This window comes from Pezoporus occidentalis, unplaced genomic scaffold (genome assembly GCF_034315485.1).
Source record: "Pezoporus occidentalis ecotype Australia unplaced genomic scaffold, CSIRO_AGI_Poc_V1 ctg140, whole genome shotgun sequence".
Taxonomy (NCBI): domain Eukaryota; kingdom Metazoa; phylum Chordata; class Aves; order Psittaciformes; family Psittacidae; genus Pezoporus; species Pezoporus occidentalis.
The window spans coordinates 791802-810811 of NW_026913210.1; the positions used below are offsets into that span (position 1 = coordinate 791802).

Below are 19010 nucleotides of genomic sequence, written 5' to 3' on the forward strand. Positions count from 1 at the left end.
AATGGCCATTAAGGTTTAACTTTATTCACTTTAAGACAGGGAAAATAAAAGGAAAATTGGCTTTGGTATAACAGAAGGATTTTTTGATCCACTGATTTTTACACTGGAAATAAAATTCAGACTAGTCACTTCAGAGGACTCACTTCAGAAAAATGCTCGACTGACCCTGCCTCAAACTCCTCATTCGCTTCTTGGGTTTGTCGTACCCCACAACAGTAGAAGGAATCACACGTTTTAAAAGCAGACTGGAAACATCAAGAATAATGTTTTGGGACTCAAAATTGTCAAATGCTATCTGCCTCCAGCCAGCTCTCTTCCATCTTCATGTAATTATTTGCAGAACCATTTAAGGCTCATCTGTTTTATTCGTTTGTTTGTTTTTTTGTGTCTCCTCAGGTTCTAATGGGAATCTTTCGTCTGGGTTTCATATCTATGTACCTATCTGAGGCTGTTCTAGATGGCTTTGCAACTGGTGCTTCCTTAACCATTTTAACAGCTCAAGTGAAGTATCTCATTGGAATAAAAATCCCACGTAGCCAAGGGTATGGGATGCTTGTTATTACCTGGATTAATGTTTTCCGGAACATTTCTCAGGCTAATATTTGTGATGTTATCACAAGTGCTATTTGTATCCTGGTGCTGGTTACTGCTAAGGAACTGGGAGATCGGTATAAGCATAAGCTGAAATTTCCTCTCCCCACAGAGCTAGTAGTTATTGTTGTGGCAACACTGGTGTCACACTATGGGAAGTTAAATGAAGTGTATGCGTCCAGTGTTTCTGGAGCTATTCCTACTGGATTTATTCCTCCCAAGGTACCACCTTTCAACTTAATGCTCAGAGTCGCTGTAGATGCTTTGCCTCTTGCCATAGTCAGCTTCGTCTTCACTGTATCCCTTTCTGAAATGTGTGCAAAGAAATATGCTTACTCTATCAAAGCCAATCAGGAAATGTTTGCCGTGGGGTTCTGCAACATCATTCCTTCTTTCTTCCACTCTTTTGCAACCAGTGCAGCTCTGGCAAAAACACTGGTCAAAACATCTACAGGCTGCCAGACTCAAGTCTCTGGAGTAATTAGTGCAATGGTGGTTTTGCTGGTGCTGCTTTTCTTGGCACCTCTCTTCTACTCCTTGCAGAAGTGTGTCCTGGCTTGTATCATCATTGTCAGCCTCCGAGGAGCCCTGAGGAAGTTCCGAGATGTGCCATCCCGGTACCATATGAATAAGGTGGACACATTTGTTTGGATTGTTACCATGTCTGCCTCTGCCTTGATTAGCACAGAAATAGGGCTGTTGGTTGGCATTGTTTTCTCCCTGTTATGCATCATTGTCCGGACACAGAGGCCACGGACAGCCCTGCTTGGTCAGATCCAAGACACCAACTTTTATGAGGATGATTTAGAATATGAAAATCTCTGTTCTGTTCCAAAGATCAAAATATTCCGTTTTGAGGCCCCACTTTACTATGCAAATAAAGACTACTTCCTCAAGTCTCTGTACAGATTGACTAACTTGGATCCTAACCTCGAAGTTGCTAGAAGGAAGAAATATGAGAAGAAGGAAAAGCGGCATCTGAAAAAGGGAGATCACACAACTGCTAATGGACTGGGCACTGGAGAAACCACTCTGCAACTAGTTCCTAAGCAAACTGACTTCCAAGCTCTTGTTGTAGATTGCTCATCCATCTTGTTTTTGGACACCACTGGAGTTAATACTCTAAAGGAAATCCTGAAAGACTACAAGGTCTTAAACATTTCTGTTCTCCTGGCTTGCTGCAATCCCTCAGTGATAGACTCTCTGAAAAGAGGAGGTTACTTTGGGAAAGATTTTGGAAGTATGCAGGAAATGCTGTTCTACAGTATACATAATGCTGTACAGTTTGCAAAAGACCAAAAGCTTCCAGAAGATTGCTCAGTTTAATCCTGTGTCTTCCCTAACGACTCACTACAAAAGGGACAGAAAGGGGCAGCTTGCAATAATTAAATTATCAGACACACTGTTCGCTATGTACAGCAATGGGCATACAAGCCACTCTTCCCTGAAGAGGTCTGCTGTTTGTCAGATGCCACACAGAACAGCCACTGGGGATGCAGTGGAGGACCAGGATGGAACAGGTTGGATTGTATTATCTGCACCTTCACTTTAAAATGCAGGTGGTGTGCAATACGGCAGTTTGGGATTGACTGCCCCCTTGTGCCATGAATGCGTGCGACTCAGCATACACGCCAGGAGGCTCCCGTGCTGGAAGGTCTGCCCAGTGCCAGTTGACAGCATTTCGATGGCTGGTGTGTTTTAGGAGAGCTAAACCATTTCCATGAAAATGCAATTAATCCAGCATCTTGGACACCTAACAGTTTAAATTCCGTCTTGCAAGGTCTTGCCCCTTCCAGTATTCTAGGTGTGCTCCTGAACAACTCCCACTATTTAAATACAAATAAAATGCATAAAATGCTGTGGAATGTAGCATGTCTCGCCACCTTGATTACATAGGCTTACACAACCTGCCAAAGAAGAAACCATGATCCGTCACTGGTTCATCTCAAAACCATCATTTCCAAAAATTACTGCTGGAGTCACTTGTGCCATTGGCTTCCATTTGCAGTAATTAGTTACTAAAAGTTGTGAAACCCTTAATGATGCTGGAAGAAGCATGACTCTGCTGCACAATTTTGTAACTTTTTTAACTAGTAAGGGGATAAACAGAAAAATTAATGGTTTTATCTGGCAGTCACACAGTTACCCACGTCGTTGTACCATCCTGTAAAAATAAGTTGCCTTTGGTGGGCACATGCAACTCCAGGGAAAAATGAGGACTATCAAACATAAAATCTTAGAACTGTGATTCATCTTAGCATGTTTTTTAACTACCACTGCCTGCCTGGGTGCAAACAGAAACAGGAGAAAAGAGGGTGGGATGGGAAGGTAAATCTGTTATCTGACTAAAAGGGGATTGATGGGTCAGTCAGAACTGCCTGGCTGGTCTTCTCTAACAAAGTGCTAATGAAGATTTACAGTAGCATACCTGGGCCAAGGAAAGAAAAAATTCCACCACTGTTTGTACATAATACAGATTTTTTTTTTTTTCCTTCTATTATATTATTCTCTGATTTGAGGTCCACTAAACCATGTTTTACAGGGCTGGGTTACTTTCTATCATAATTTGCATTAACTGTTGTTCATTCTGCTTTGTGTCAAATGATACCCCCAGAGTCAGTTGTGCTGTTACATATACATGTTCTCCCTCTACAAATATGCATATATTTAGATTTGGATTGTAACACAGTTAGTACTCAGTGTTACAGCCTACAGCATTGGCAGAATATAGTCTCTCCTACTCAAACTTGCAATTACCTGCACAAAAGGTATGAAAGCTGCCCTATTTCTCCTTACTCATGGCTGGGTTCATACACAGCAGCAAGAACAGAAGGGAATTCTACCACAGCTGTGCCTCTTACAAACAGCAGACTCTAGAATAGGTTCCATGTATGCAAAAGCCATTTCTCTACTGTGCCATCTAAAATAACAAGTCAGGTCAACATAGCATGTGAATTGTTTATTCCAACTTTTCAGGTCACTGAATGAAACAACACTCAAACTGAGGCTCTCCAGGTGCCCTACAGCCTGTCTGGCTCTCAAGAACAAATACTTTGTTAAAGTAAAAGACAAAATAAAAAACCTCTTCACAGGTTTTGAGAATAACACAAAATTAGGTGACTCAATGCTGACACTTTCATGCACCCATTACAAAAAAGCCTATCAATCAGCTGCATGCCATTAGTACTGCCAGAGCAGTAAAACCTGACAGAAATGACTGAAGATGGGCAGCATTTTTCTGCCATAAAAGATTCTAATTCTACTATTCTTTAAATCATTGACATGGTATAACTAGCTTCTCTCTGTTAAACAAGCAAATGGGCAGAGCCCAAGAAAAAGTATTGCTTTGTGTTCACTTCTCTTTGTAACAATTCTTTGATCAGGGAATATCTCTTTTAAGGTCCTGTTAGGGCCTAGCATGAGGAATTGGGTTTGCAGGCGTTACTGCCAGACAATGTCAATATAGACACTCTTAGCCTGTTAAGCCAAAGCAAGCTGTTGTTGGAAGCCAAATAAAATTGTTTCAGTACAAAAAACACATATCCTAGCAATCTAGAGTTCTTTTACCTTCATAGATCAAGCAATCACCCTAGAATATAAAGGAAAAAAAGCACAAAAACAGCCTTAACTCTAGATGACTCTCATTTTAAAAGACAGAGGGGAAGAAAAAAAGAGATTCCAGTGCTAATGAACGTGTATCCTTCCAACAGTCTGCGCAGAAAAGTGAGGAGAGGCTGCCTCTCTCTTATCCAGCAGGCTGACAAATTGAATGTCAGAAGTCTCTTTTTCATCATATTTATTGTAAGAATGGTACCAAAGGATACCCAAGCAGAGAAACTTGGCAATGCATAAGAGTGGGGGTAAGGTTTAAGACTCTTACTAGGAAGACACACTAGACCAGAAGAAACCATAAAAACAATTTTATGTTTCTGTTTCATTGGCAGAGCTGGCTAACAATTAACTTGTTTGTGTAGGACAATGTCAAACACAGTAGAGAACAGCTTTCAGTGCTATTATGTGGTGATGCTGGGAGATTGTAAATTATTTCTAAGGAGTATGTAAAAGGTAACTAAAAAGGCAAGGGTTTTTTTCTAGCACATTTATGTTTGCTATACTGCTTTACACAAAGATTAAGTGTATGAAGACTGAAGATGTTAAAACCTCCTGATTCTCTTCTCTCCTATTTTACCAGGAACTAGGTACTGTGACTTGGAGAGAAGCTGGGGATAGGCTTGTAATTCCAACTAGGTTAATACTAATGTTGAAATAAAATCATTATATGCCTCTTAGGAAAAGTTATATCCATCAGGTAGATTGACTATATTTTTGTTCACTGTGGTGCCTTGTATAAATCATGTATCCAACAAACTTTAGTACTGCTACGTAAGAATAGGAAAGGGTTCTTAACTTGTGGACTGTGTGGGTCCTATGGAGCTGGGCAAAGAGCTGGGAATTTTCACCTCAAATTCTCCTGATGACTAGTGCAGCATGGCCAGAATGTGTGGTCTAGGTGCCAAAATGTCTGTATTTACCAGCACTGGTAGCCAACAACCAGGGAATTGTCCAGTCCATGACACACACTTTTGGCTCCCCCATAACCATGAATGAATGTTCCTGTGTCACATGACCTAGAGGTAAATGTGTAGTTTTGGTTGAAAAATAAAACTAGCAGTTCTTCAAAACAGTTTGCTTTGTGCTATACTTTCACAGGTGGTGAAATAACAGGATAACTTGGAATAAAGAAAAAGGTGTTTGCTTACCTGAGAGCAACTAATTCCAATAACCAATGAATTCGAACTTGTTCAATGCCACCATGTGGAACAGAAGAAATGTAGGCAAGGTTGATCTCTTGGTCTTTGCTCAGGTCAAATAGATCAGCACGGCTGTGAGGTAAAGGAGGGCTTCAGGGAAGGAAGAACAGAAAAGAAACAACACATTGCAACGTTAACTAGTACCTCCACTGGGTATCCAAGGACAGCTATGCTAGGTCCCTATACCACCAAAGATCATCCCAGGCTTGAGAAGCACTGTCTAACATAGAATCACAGAATGGTTACGGTTGGAAAGGACCTTAAGATTATCTTAACAGGGACACCTCACACTAGACCATGTTGCCTAAGACTTTGTCCAACCTGGCCTTGAACACTGACAGGGATGGAGCATTCACCAGCTCTCTGGGCAACCAGTTCCAGTGTCTCACCACCCTCACAGTAAAGAACTTTCTCCTCATATCTAACCTGAGCTTCTCCTGTTCAAATTTAAACCCATTACCCCTTGCCCTATCACTACAGTCCCTGATGAAGAGTCCCTCTCTAGCACTCTTGTAGGCCCCCTTCAGATACCAGAAAGCTGCTATGAGGTCTCCACGCAGCTTCTCTTCTACAGGCTGAATAGTGACAGAGCAAAATGGGTTTGCAGGCTATGTGGGGCTAGTTGGCTCTGCATGTACTTTGGCAAAGCAGAACACAACTCCAGCCCATCTCATTGCCATGCTCAAAGGGAAGTATTACATGCAATCATTCCTACACAGATAGCAACCTTGGGCAGCAGCGGCCTGAAGAAGCCATACAGTGGCAGTCATCTTGTCTCTGAGTAACTAATGATAAAGGACCTCAGGGTTTTTTAGGCTTTGGAGTGCAAGTCATACTTGCTGGAGTCTGTAGTAAGACAAATAGGGACTTGATCTTCCTGCTGAAGTCCATGTAACAACATCAATTCTTGCTCTGCTGTGGAAGCTACACTTGTAAGAAGCAGAATGAGACCCTCACAGCCTACATATTATTTGGCCATGTTCAAGGCACTTAAAAATATCTCCCTGAGATTGCTTCAAGTCACACAAGCGAGACCAAGAAGTTACCAATTCCACTCATACTAAAAATGTATCAGCTATATGGGGTTTTTAAATTGTTCCAGTAAAGACAATGTTAACTGTCAGGTTTTGAGGGATTCAAATCTGCCTCAGTTCAAGTGGTGGCAAAGACAAAAGTCAAGGCATATTGCATTCACATATTTTTGCTTAGTAGACTCTGAAATTCACTCTAAGCGATAGAGAAATCTAGCTGAAACCAAGATGAGATACAAAAGAAAGCTGGTAGAAGAGTGTGTTTTGTTAGTGGTAGCACCAGCATCTGTCCTTTCCTGTTCTGAGTAGAAAGTGCCCATCCAAGAGAACTTACTCCCACTTGTTTAAGCCTTGCTCACAGATTTTATCAACTACTGATCCATGGCTGTGCCTTTGCTCAACTGTCTGAAACCATGACTAGAAAAGAAGTTTTCACAACTGGCACATAGCTGTGTTACAGTGTGAGCCTTCAAAAGAGCTGGGATCCTACCTTGAGAAATACCAGTGCTGGCCAGGTATCATAACTGAACAGCTGCTGACACATGGAGAGCCCCTGCCTCTGCTGCTCGTCCTCCACCTTCCCCTCACATGCTTTTCATGCTTGCAGTTTTCCAAAGTTTCTTTCACACAATTAAAATCTCAGGTGTTTCTTAGGCTGCAGTTTAAATGGGCAAAACATACTATTCTTTAAGACAGTTTTTCACTAATGTTTCCTAACATTACAAGTATTAAAACAAAAAATGAAACAGCCAAAGGGAAAAAAAAAATAATCCAGACAGCCCAAACATTTCTGTTTTCCCACTGACATGGAAAATTAATGGAAAATTTGTCAACTTCTGTCTTTGGCTATCCTTATGCATTACACAAAAAAAAAGTGCAGAGTCTTTTTCATCCAAAGCACACACTGCAGATTCCTCTATCCCTGATGTAACTCTTCTTCCTGCAACTGTTATTTTGTCCACTGTATGTCTAAATGAAAGAATTCATGACTAGTTTAGAGTAAGATATGAACATGGCTGAGGAAGATATCATCTTTTGCTTTTAAGCCTGCCAGAAGCCTTCGTTTATCCCACAAAACTTGAAGGCCGCTCAACCCCAGTTAGATAAGCAAGACAGGGCTTCCTCTGAGACACAAAGCACTACAAGGGTATGAAGCCGTGGAGGTGAGATTTGTGCATGCTCCCTGACTCACTGGCCACATCAGGAAGATGGTGCATGCTTCGAAGTGTCCTGCAAGAACAAACTCCTACAACTGACAGGCAGGGAAGCTTCGCCCTGGCCTACGTAGGGGCTGTGACAGTGGAAACTACGAAAAGGAAAGGGAATGAGTGCCGAGTATCACCATATGTACTGTGCTGGGGAAGGGGAAGGACTTCACATGACCTTGCACTAGAAGCAAGGGCGCAAGTCAGAGGGGGGTTGGCGACCGGCCCTGTCTTGTGGTCTGCTTTGTTTTCACTCTCTGTCCAGTCCCTTGTCCAGCTCCACATATGTAACACAGCACAGGGTGCGCAGCGAAGGGCGGCGAGGTGCCGGACCCCTGACCCCACACCAGAAGGCCGGGAAGGGCCCAGGCTGCTTCAGAGGGGCCTCGTTCGCACTCCCTGGAGACCCTCTGCTGGAAGAGGGCTAGAGGCACCCGGCTCCACCCCGGCTGCTCTGGCCGGCGGCAGGGCTGCGCGCTTACCAGAAGCCAGTGCTCCTCCAGAAGTGCGGCAGGGGCCGCTCGGCTCGCCGGGCATCCACGGACACCACGTACGCCGCAGAGCCGGCGCCAAGCTGCACGGCCACCCAAAGCACCAGCGCCATGGCGGGCCGGGTCAGGAGACGCCGGCGCCTGCTACCGACGCGCCACGGACGCGACAGGAATAGCGGCTCCCGCCCACGACGGGTCCCGCCCCCAAAGGCAGCGGTGAGGGCGGGCAGCTCGCCGGCGGAAGCGCTGCTCGGGTAGTTCCGTAGACCCGCCGAGTCGTAGGGTGGTTTGGGTTGGAAAGGACTTTGGAAATTGTCTGGGTCCAGCCTTCCTGCCATGGGCAGGGACACCTCACACTAGACTGTGTCAGCCAAGGCTCTGTCCAGCCTGGCCTTGAACACTGCCAGGGATGGAGCACTTACCACTTCTTGGGTAACCTGTTGCAGTGCTTCACTACTCTCACAGTGAAGATTTATTTCGTATATCCAACCTAAACCGATTCTCTGTCAGCTTAAAGCCATTCTCCCTTGTCCTATCCTATCCTACCCTATCCTATCCTTACCCACTCCTGTAAAAAAGAAAAGGACGTGTAAAAATTAGTAACGTCTTCGCCTGAAGCCCAGGTGTCTGGTGCTTTGGTTGGTTGGTGCGGTGGTGGTGGCCAGTGAGCAGGAGTTACTTCCCTGCAGTTGCGGCACGGCGTGCAGATGTCGCTGATGCGTTTCTCTTGGGTACCACAGGAGGGGAGTATTGTCTTGTCTATTGTCACGTCCTCGTGCTCTAAGTTGACAGGCCTGTAAGAAGTAGCGTCGCACAGTAGTGCGGGTGAACAGCCTTCCCTGAAAAAGCGCTTTAACAGAATTCAAACTATGTCTGCTTCTTCAGTATAAACACGTTTGTTGATCTTAGTATGGCAAAGGGCTTTAAATGCATCTGATAACAGAGGCGCTGTAGATGGACTTTCTAAATGCTTATTTCTTATGATGTATATCTGAGGACTGAAAGAGCAGCCATTCTGAGTTTCCTAGAGGATTTCATGGTTATGTTTGTCTCTGCTTCTCCACAGCCCACACAAAACTTTAGTTACAATCCATGTCCTGAGGAATAAACAAGTGAAAATGTATAAATCTTGTACCTTTCTGTTTCTGGAAAGACTTCCAAACCTGTATTTGTTAATTTGTTGAGTTGCATCACTGATATTACACAATCAGCATCGCAGATTTCCAAAACTTGCTGTCAGACCAAATGCAAACAATTTAATTCTAATTCGCAAAAAAAAAAAAAAAAAAAAAGTGTCTGTTGAATTCTTTTTACCAAGCATTACGACAAATGGTAAGTCAACAGACACATTACAAACAGATATAGAGATAATAAGTATTGCCTCCTGAATCAGGTGCAAAACAGAAGCTGACACAAATCTTGTAGCAGCTGGGAGCATCTGGAATCTGTAACCATAGCTCAAAGATTTGCTTTTGCCCAGCTACAAGTGATTCGACCTTGACCACTTGCTTAGTACCATGCAAACGGTACTAACTGCTGAAGAAGATCCAACAGTCAATGTTCTTTGAATGGCAGCATACAGTACTACTACTGTTAGACCACAGAATCTGAGTTTCCCTTCTGGTCTTTACCTATTCCAACTTAGGCAAAAGAAAGGTGCTGACAGAGCATAAATCAGATTTACCTTTTCAGATTCAGTGCACATACAGAATCAGGCAGTTGCAGACAGTGTGGTTCCCTCCTACAGCTAGATGCAAAACTTCTGATGGGCACTTCTCAGGCCATGCAGCTTCTTCTGCTGGTACATTGCTACCAAAATTATTTTGTTGCCTAGCACAACATCTCCAATGAAAGCTAACTGAGGAGGGTTCTGCCTGCTCCTTACACAGGCATGAATCCTTTCTCTTCCATCCTTGTAGGCATGTTTTCCTCCTCATATTCAGAATCAAGCTTCTGACAGTTGGGCTATTCTGAAACCTCATGGCCCTCTGTATGGTTTGGGACATTCACACTTTTGCCTATCAAAAGGCATGGGTGATGATGAGAGAAAGTTGTGCTTTTTTCTTTCTAACTTCATGTTTACTCTGTATGAACATTACAAAGTCTTTGTGCATAAGTACAGAATAGGCTTCACTGAGTAAAACAGAAAAGTGAAGTAAAAAGAACAGGCCAGAGTCTCGCTTTCAGCTACATCTTTGTGACATCCAGCAGAGACAGTTTCAGTTATTGTAACAAAACTTGTATACCATTTTGGTATCTAGGAAGAGAAAAGCAGAGAAAAGAAGGAAAGCAGAGAAAGAAGAAAAGAGGAGTGATCACCAGTCCAGGATCCAGTGTTGGTTCTGCCACCATGGAGGGTCTGGAGTCAGCAAGAGACCACCTTTCTTATAGTCCTTTTCTTCTGGCTTACACCCACTATGTAAAATAAGGTGATGGTAACATGCTAATTCTAACATTAGCCTTCTAGAATCTTCCAAAAATTAGTGGGATCATTGGGGTCTGTTGTGGTCTTGAAGCTCCCTCTGTTGGGGTGACATTTTTCTTGGTGCAGATATAAGTTTCAGTTGCACAGAGGGAAGTTGGCTCAGAGAAGTACTGCCCCACCTCCACAGAGCCTCTTTTCCAACGACAACTTCCTTACCATGCAGTGTCAGCCAAATGTTTGAGACAACCAATGCAATCATAGCAGGTCCCTACAAGTGCGTGTCCTGCTCCTCTGTTCAGAGGCAGTAGATGGAGCTGATCAGGCCGTTAATGGCTGTGTTAGCCCCCTTAGCTCCCGCAGCCTCAGGGAGCAGCTGGCTCTTGCTGTGCTCTCCCACATTCTACCCTTGGTGGTATCCACCAAGATAAGCTTGAAAATTGTAGAAAACAGTCACCTGACCACCAAATAATCATTACCACAGCTAAAACCATATCAGCCAAGACAAACCCTAAGACAACACACTGTTAGGTTAACGTAAAGCCCTTGGCCTAATACTGGTAATGACAAAATTATATGTATCAGTTTATATCTGAAGACAAGAGTAGATGTACAGTGCTGAACTGCAGCACAGCAAGGCCCTTTAGTCATGTTGAATCAAGATGGGTTAGGAGGTCACATCTGACTAATAAGAGCCATGCCCTGGAAAAATGGGAATGGATTTACTGAGCAACCCTATCCAATATACACCTGGGTGAAAGCCAGGGTAGAATGACAGATATCACCAATACAGGGAGGTGTCAAATCCTGTCCTTGAATGTATCTAGCTTTGGGATATTAAAGATATGCACACAGTTGGTGTCTAGAATTGCAAGAATACCCACAATACTGGTTAAATTCATTGTATTCCACAGAGGTGATAACAAGACCTCCTAATCACATCTTAGGTAAACTAAGTAATGAGAAGGAAAGCACTTGTGAAGGGCTGAGAAATATTTTAATCAGTCTGAGTCTGGCTGTTTGCGTCTACCCAGACTACACTGTATATTAGCAACAGCATTGCCAGAAAGTCTACTGCAAAAGCCGTATAACACTTGTAAAACTCGTCAGCATTGTATCTCTAGACAAAAAGTGAGAGTTGGACAAAAATTATGATATGGCACCAGGAAAGTAGCAGGCACTGAAAAATCTGAAACCCCTGGGTGGAAATGACACATCCCACCCTACACAGGGGCATAAAGCACCAGATGTTTTCTACTTAACTCACCAACCCTTGCTAATCCAAAATGGGTGACCATGCAACTCTAGGGTATGCCCAGGGTCCTTCAAGATTTCAGTGCCTCAGAGGAGAGCACCAATGTACCACATTCCATTTCTAGCTGGGGCTGATAACAGCTGCTTTGTAGAAAAGCAATGGCAATCACCATCAGAGGTTCAGATGCTATGTCTGCAATCTGCACAGCCTGCGGGCAGAAACCTAGTGCTAGAGGTACTGCAGGCCTTGAAGCAAGATAAGACTTGAGAGGAAAGGCAACAATGAGCTGCAGGCTACATCCAGTGTGTAGTCATCCCAAGGGCTGGGAATGAATCAATGAGGAGGAGGAAGCAAATCCCAGGCTCACAAAGCCCACCAGGTCCTGGGGAATAGCTCCAACACTGGCATAAACTGAGTTTTAAAAACAAGCCTTCCATAAGAAAAGAAGCACTGTGGTACATGCTGCATTGCTGGTAAGACTGCAAATGTGAGACACATATGTCTGATCAACAGATACCTTTAGTAAGGTGCCAACAATTGCAAGCATGGCAGCAAGTAGGTGGTGAAGGTGAGTGTGTATGTCTTGCTGGACTACTGCAAATGGCAGCATCACTGGAGAGCTAGCTTTTTACAAAGGCTGCCCATGCTATAGAAGTTACTAAGATACATGAATTGGAGCACAATTTTGTACTGTGCCTTCTTCATCCTAACAGCAGGCTGTTGAGTCAAGTCTGGTCTCATTCTCTCCCACACCTGTCCCTGTGCTTTCACTGTTGCGAACTACGAGGTGCCAGAACCATGCAGTGCCACATCTCTGCTGCTTGCCAACCCAGAAGAAAACAAACTGACCCAAAAAAAAAGAGTTGCTTCCCACCCAGCCAGCTGAATTTTCCTCTCTTCAGCTGCCTGGCTGTCAGACATGACACATGGGAAACAGCAGAAGCAGATAAGCAGTGACAGAGAAGAAGAGGAGGACCAGCCCTTGTAGTAGGAGCCCTGGTTAGACTGCATGAGATGTGACTTTAAACAGAGACTGTTCGGTCCACCTGCCCAAAGACCAGCAGCAACCATGTGGGAATGTGCAGTTATCCAAGAAGCAACGGCTGTCTCAGGCCCTGGAATGCCTCATCATTATTAGGACTTAGTTATCACCAAAAAAAAAAAAAATCCAGATACCTGTCTGTTGTTTCTTCCCACCTCCAAGAGCAGAATTTATGCTCCCCACCTATTGGCCTGTGGGTTCTCAGATGCCACTTGAGTTTGCACTTCCACTTCCTGCTTAACACCTTCCTTGGGTGTTCTCAGAAAATAGAGTTTGGAGAAAACAAGAATGCTCCTGCAGAAACCTTGGCTGCCAGTGAGGATAAAGGCAATGTCTCCAGTACCGTGTATGGAACCCTCTCTAGAACTCAGCTTGGGCCCTGCTGCTCTTCCAGAGCATTAAGATACTTGAGCTAAGCCACAGTATAAGCAGCCCTGGAGAATTTAGGAAAATCCCCTTTCAGAGACAAGTCACAATGCCAGATTGCCATTCGTACCTGAGCCTCCAGGGTGTAATGCTGTTGCCTGAATTTTGGCTGTGAACTCTTTTAGCATACAAAACCAGCAGGGACTGAAGGCATCAAAAGGAAGATGAAGCTGCAGCCAGAGGAATTATGTATCAGCAATCAGAACCAAGCCACTCTGCAGTTTCTTAGAGGTGAGTCCCAGTTTGCCAGTCCTTTGCAACAGGGAACCTCCTGGGTCAGGCAGGATTACACATGGCGTATACTTACCCTTGCGGTCCTTTCCTAGTTGCAGTATTCTTGAGCTGAGGAGCAAATGTCTGTCTGACTTTCCCTCTGCTAGCTTATTTTGTATAAAAAGTCAACCCAACTGTATTCAAAATTGTATCTCTCTTACAAAGCTATTTGCCACTTCGACACCAAGTATAGCCTTAATTTCTATGTAGCCTTATACCTTCTGTGGCTATCACTTGAGCTCATGAGGCAACCTGCTAGAAGATCTTCCAGTTAGGAACCCTGTCAATAATAGAGAACATAAGCACTCTTCTATAATTGTGCTTTATGAAACAGGTAAAGAAAACTAAGAGCATTGGGCCACTACCGCTTGCAAAACAAAGAATAAAGATGTTTGCCATATGATCATCTCACTAGTAGGTGTGTCTTGCTCAGAATCAGTCAAAAACCCGAAGGTCAGGAATAAATGCTCTAGCTTTTGTTCTACCAACAAAAAACTACAAACCTGTGGTTTGTCTCTAATCCCTTTGATATCCATCTTGGATAAGCACTACTTAATATTTAATTCCTTAGCAAAGTCTTCCATTAGAGATTCACTTTATTTCTGGGAGGCATAGGGCCATCACAACCAACATGCATCATTTGTTTGACAGTTTTATGGTTCAACTGGAGCAATTTGCAGAGCTGTCCATCAGTATCTTCCCTGCAGCTTTGTAGCGTTTCTATTTTAGTCATGAACTGCAGAACAGAGGAGAGTAACAGGCCATTAAGTGATACTTATAAACTGAAGGAGTAAAGTTCAGAAAAGCCACTGGAAATACTTTGCGTAATGATTTATTAATTTGTTTTACTTTGTTTTGGGAAGGTTTAAAGCTAGTGCATTAGGAAGGGAGCTATGCTAAGACATGTCCTGAGCAGTGCAGGACTTGAAACATTTTTGTGTCATGGGTCTACACCATTCTCTCCATCAAGCAGTAACACTAACAGTCCCTTCTCTGAAGCTGAGTAGGGGATAACAAACACTTGTAGTGTCTTACTGTGGGCTTGACAGTGCACTATAGAAGGCTGGTAAAAAGTCTTTTTGCACTCTCCAAGTGTTTAAGCATCATCTGGTAGGGAAACAGCAGGAGAGAAGGTAAGAGATGTCAACATCTTCAGCTGTTGAGCAGCTTTGCAGGCCTATTGCCTTGCAAAACAGGAACAAGTCTGTGCCCTTCTTCCTCTAGGGTTGAACAAGGGCTGGCTGTGAAGTGGCAGTGCTTCTCCCCTGCGCTCCCCAAAGGTCTCTTAGGTATTTGCGTTCAATTCTCAGGCATATCCCCTCTCCTGTGCTGCCTGGATTAGACTCATAGCAGTCCTCGTATCTTCACAGATTTACCTGTGATTACAGTTGTACACAAACCATAAATAAATGGTGACAGTTCGTGATAACCTTCCCATTTCATTGCCATTTGAAATGATAGTGTTGGGATATTCATCTCAGCATTTCATACAGGATCCCCAGGAAGCCCATCTATCTTCTAAAAGAGCAATGACCAAGGCAACGGCCTCTTGCCAGCTGTCCACCATTTTATACAGTGCTCTCTAGGGGCTTTTTGTGATGTTATGAGAAGCCTGCTGAAACACACAGTGCACTCATGTGAAAAGCTTGGGATTTGCATCTTAGACTTATATTCATGCTTATCCTGATACAGAATGAGAGAAACAAGTCCTGAAAATTACCTGTACATAGTGGTACCCAGGCTAAAGCAAGAGGTACTTATTAGGTTGCTTGAAAGATTGCTGGTATGCTTGCCCACAGGTTTCAGTACAAGAAGAAGGTGTAGATTGTACTTGTGGGTAGATGATTCATGGGAAAAAAATCCCAGGCAAGGTTTTCCCATTTGTACAATGGTGAAGTGGAAGTGCACAATTTAACTTGAGTACTCATTTTCAAAGAACAGAACTCTTAAAATAATACATGCTAAAACTGGCAATTTTTGAAGATCAAACGATGTATTAAAACACCTTGTGAATTCTTTTGAACGTTTAGACATCTCGATTTTACTGCTTTCTGAAAACGAACTGGTAAGCTCCTTGAACTGTAGTGCAACTGCTTTCCTCCAAAGCCCAAAGCTGTTAAAGCTCAGTAGACAGGAATGTTGCACGCTCAGTTTGGACTTTATGGGCATATGCTTCTGTGCCATTACATGCTATAATGCAGATATATCCAATCATACAGGGTCAGAGGATTTAGATTAGCACAGTGCATCAGTTTCAAGTACACCTTGCACTTTTAGGGCCTTCCCAACCTATCAACATGATAAGTAAAAATTTATACACATGCACACACTTAAACACATAGATACATATTCCCCTTGTCAGATGAGTCAACTTTCCTGGCTGTATTTGACTGTATCTGTCAATCAGAGGTTGCTGTCTGCAAACATGTCTCCTTGGAGTGATGACATCCTGTGTTCTCATTTTTCTACATGGTGATTTCATTTAATTTCATAGGATACATTTTGCTGGTTCTAGATTTCAGTGTTGCTCCTCACAGTTTCTGTCTGACCAAACAAGTGAGAAAGGATCATTTGAGGGGAAGGAAAGGTAATGCAAAGGAGCATCACTGGAACCTCTATTTTCAGACCTTCTTCTTTGGCAAATAATTCTTATACTAATTAGAATTTCTTCAGAGTCATTGGAATTTTGGCTTAAAAGTGGAAGTATGAAACAAATTGTAGAAACAAGAGAAACAAAATAGAGCTTGGTAATCTCTTTGACAGTTTTCTATGTTACAAGTAACGAAGTTTTCTGTGGGTACAGGCAACTAAGTCAGTAAAATCTAGAGGTGATTGTCAGACTGGCTTTTAATTTATTTTTTTTCCCCTCCCAAAATAAATAATTTTCTTTTCAAGACAAATCACTTTAAAAAAACCACAAATTAGAATACTTGAAAAATTTCTACTGGCCATAGAGGTGCCCAAGAAAAATGAGGTGTCTTTGCAAAAAAATGTGTCTCGTCTTTTAAACTTCAGCACTGTATGAATTGCAAGGCTTCTGGCCATCTCTAAACAAGGGAGTCCTATTGCTTGATCCAGTCACATTTTAGTTCCAGCAGATGCTAGCTGTCATTGCTGCTCATTCCTCATGGGTCTACGCAGGGAATTTCACCCTTTGCTCTTCCTCATCAAGCTGCAGCTCACTGACAATGCAAATACGTTAGACAAGTACTGACGCTCTCTTGCCTGTCTTGGTGCCGATGTTTGACATGACATCAACCTGCTGTGATGTCCAGCGGATCACAGCTGCTGTTTCTTGTAACTTCTTGCTATTCATCATATTTTCCTTTAATATTTGCGTTTGTGGTCCTGGAACTTTACAACTGAATTTGCACCCCTGAAGCCAAGGGATATCCTGCCAATTTATACTTACCTTCTTCACCACTACTGATTCAAAAATGCTACATCTTTTGTAGTATGTATGAATGACAGTTCAAATCTGCTGGTCTGCTCTGCACATTCCAGCTCAATGCATGCTTCAGCTTTGATTATGACTGCATATTTACATTCCTCCTTATGCAGGTAATGCAGACTGATTTAAGATGCTCTTTACGTGCTACGGACTGCTCACAGTTATTCGTTACAGCACTCTGATGCCCAACTTTATTGCTCATTACTATCATATGTTTTGCACCAACTTTATTTCATTAGATATTCATATAGATGAGTCATGAGCTCAAATACAAATGTACAGTATTATAGCTACAATGCCCTAAAGAATGTAGCAGACAAAGCTAATATAGGACCTGCTGCACAGCCTCTGGAGGCCTGCAAAGGAATTGTTATGTTTTTCCTCACAGTTTTCTCCTTAAGAAGAAGCAAATTCTTCTCATTATTTCTTCTCATTGTTCATCTAAGTCTGCCCTAATTATTATCCACCTGAACATCTTCCTTGTTACTGGCTACTTTGCAAATTTTAGGACGTATCTCATACAGCAGATGGTGAGTCTGTGTCAGTCTCAGAGTCTAGAGGAGATCTAAGAGACAAAGCATTGTTCTATTGTGTGAAATGAAACAAGAGGAAGAAAAACCTATCCAGAAGGCAGAGTTAGCTAGTCCCTGCAGAATAGGCTCTGCGGTGTCTCTGTCATAAGTCAATCTCTGCAGCAGCAAAAACTCTTCCAGTCATGACAGAGAAAGCCTTGAAATGGATACCTTATTTCTGGACAGCTAGAGTTAGATGGAATTAATCCCCCAATGAGAAGATTGTTTACTCCTGCCTGAATCAAAGGTAGATATACCTCAGCTCTGTCTAAACCTAAGATGGCATCACAAGGACTGTGGCATTGGAACTGATACTGAATACTCCTGTCTAATCCCAAACCTATGCGCAAAACTTTAAGACTGTCCCCTTCAGACATTGCCTTGCTCATAGTTAATAGTCAGTGGCAACACTTGTGTAACTAAAGCAGATGATGTTTTTAATTAACTTCTCCACTTCCTCCCTCTCCAGGCACAATGCTCATTATGAGGCTGCTGTTATTCTCCTTTCTTCCTTCCAAGTACTCTTTCAGAGCACAGCAGTGTCCTGGGTTCAGCATTAGCAGTCATTTTTCTCCTTCTTGGTAGCTGGTGCAGTGCTGTGTTTTTGACTTTTGGCTTGGGAACAGAGCTGATAACAATGATGTTTCGGTTTGGCCAAGGACTTTGTGAGCCTCATGCTCTGCCAGGGAGGAGCGGAAGCCAGGAGGAAGCAGAGACAGGACACCTGACCCAAACTGACCAAAGAGGTATTCCATACCACAGCACGTCATGCCCAGGGTGTAACTGGGAGTTAGCCAGAAGGGCTGGGAGACTGCAGGGTTGGAGGAGGTATGGGTCAGTGCTTGGTTGGGCTGGGGGGGCAAGTTATCAGTCAGCTGGTGGTGAGGTGTTGTATTCTCTTCCTTTGTTATTTCCTTTATCATTGTTATTATTGGTAGTAGCAGTAGTGATTTGTGTTATACCTTAGTTACTAAACTGTTCTTATCTCAACCTGCGGGAGTTGCATTCTTTTGATTCTCTCCGTCCCTCCGGGAGTAGGGGGAGGGAAGGAAGGGGGGGGGAGTGAGTGAACGAGTTGCCTGACTGGGTTTAAACCACGACAAGCAGATAAGAAGGTTTCTGACTATAATGACGCCAGGCTTTCTCCTTACACTTTTTGGCCAGAGGCACGAGGTATTGACGGCTCAGACTGTCCTAGAAATGTCTGAATTCATAAAGTTCACAAAACCATTCACTAACTGAAGTGTACAGGTCTCTTGTAACTGTCAGTCATTTAACAAAAATAAAGCACTGCTACATAAAGAAGAAAGTCAGTCAATTTTGCTGATGGCCTTCACGTCTCCCTCACTAATAACAAAGATGTCCATAGGAGAAATGCCAAGTCCAATCCACCAGTCTACCAAAAGCAAGATCCTGCCACTTGGCTCTCATTAGCCTGAA

The 19010-nt window shown here is 43.2% G+C and overlaps 2 protein-coding genes across 11 annotated transcripts in view; one reads left to right on the plus strand and one right to left on the minus strand.

Annotated features, from left to right (window-relative positions):
• Nucleotides 1-3685, plus strand: part of SLC26A1 (solute carrier family 26 member 1) — a 36106-nt gene extending 32421 nt beyond the window's left edge. For all 8 annotated transcript variants that reach the window (XM_062609750.1, XM_062609753.1, XM_062609757.1 and 5 more), the window contains one exon: nt 397-3685. In XM_062609750.1, coding sequence (XP_062465734.1) covers nt 397-1917 — 1521 coding nt within the window. In that variant the 3' untranslated portion in view covers nt 1918-3685. The remainder of the gene's footprint in view (nt 1-396) is intronic.
• Nucleotides 1-8280, minus strand: part of IDUA (alpha-L-iduronidase) — a 44185-nt gene extending 35905 nt beyond the window's left edge. For 2 of the 3 annotated variants that reach the window (XR_009963044.1, XM_062609760.1), the window contains exons 1-2: nt 8121-8280; nt 5352-5492 (exon numbers count right to left, since the gene is read on the minus strand). Coding sequence is in view for 2 of the 3 variants with exons in the window: in XM_062609760.1 (XP_062465744.1) it covers nt 5352-5492; nt 8121-8242 (263 nt within the window). In the remaining variant the exon portion in view is untranslated. The remainder of the gene's footprint in view (nt 1-5351; nt 5493-8120) is intronic. The other variant, XM_062609759.1, reaches the window with a different exon arrangement.
• Nucleotides 8281-19010: the final 10730 nt, after the last annotated feature.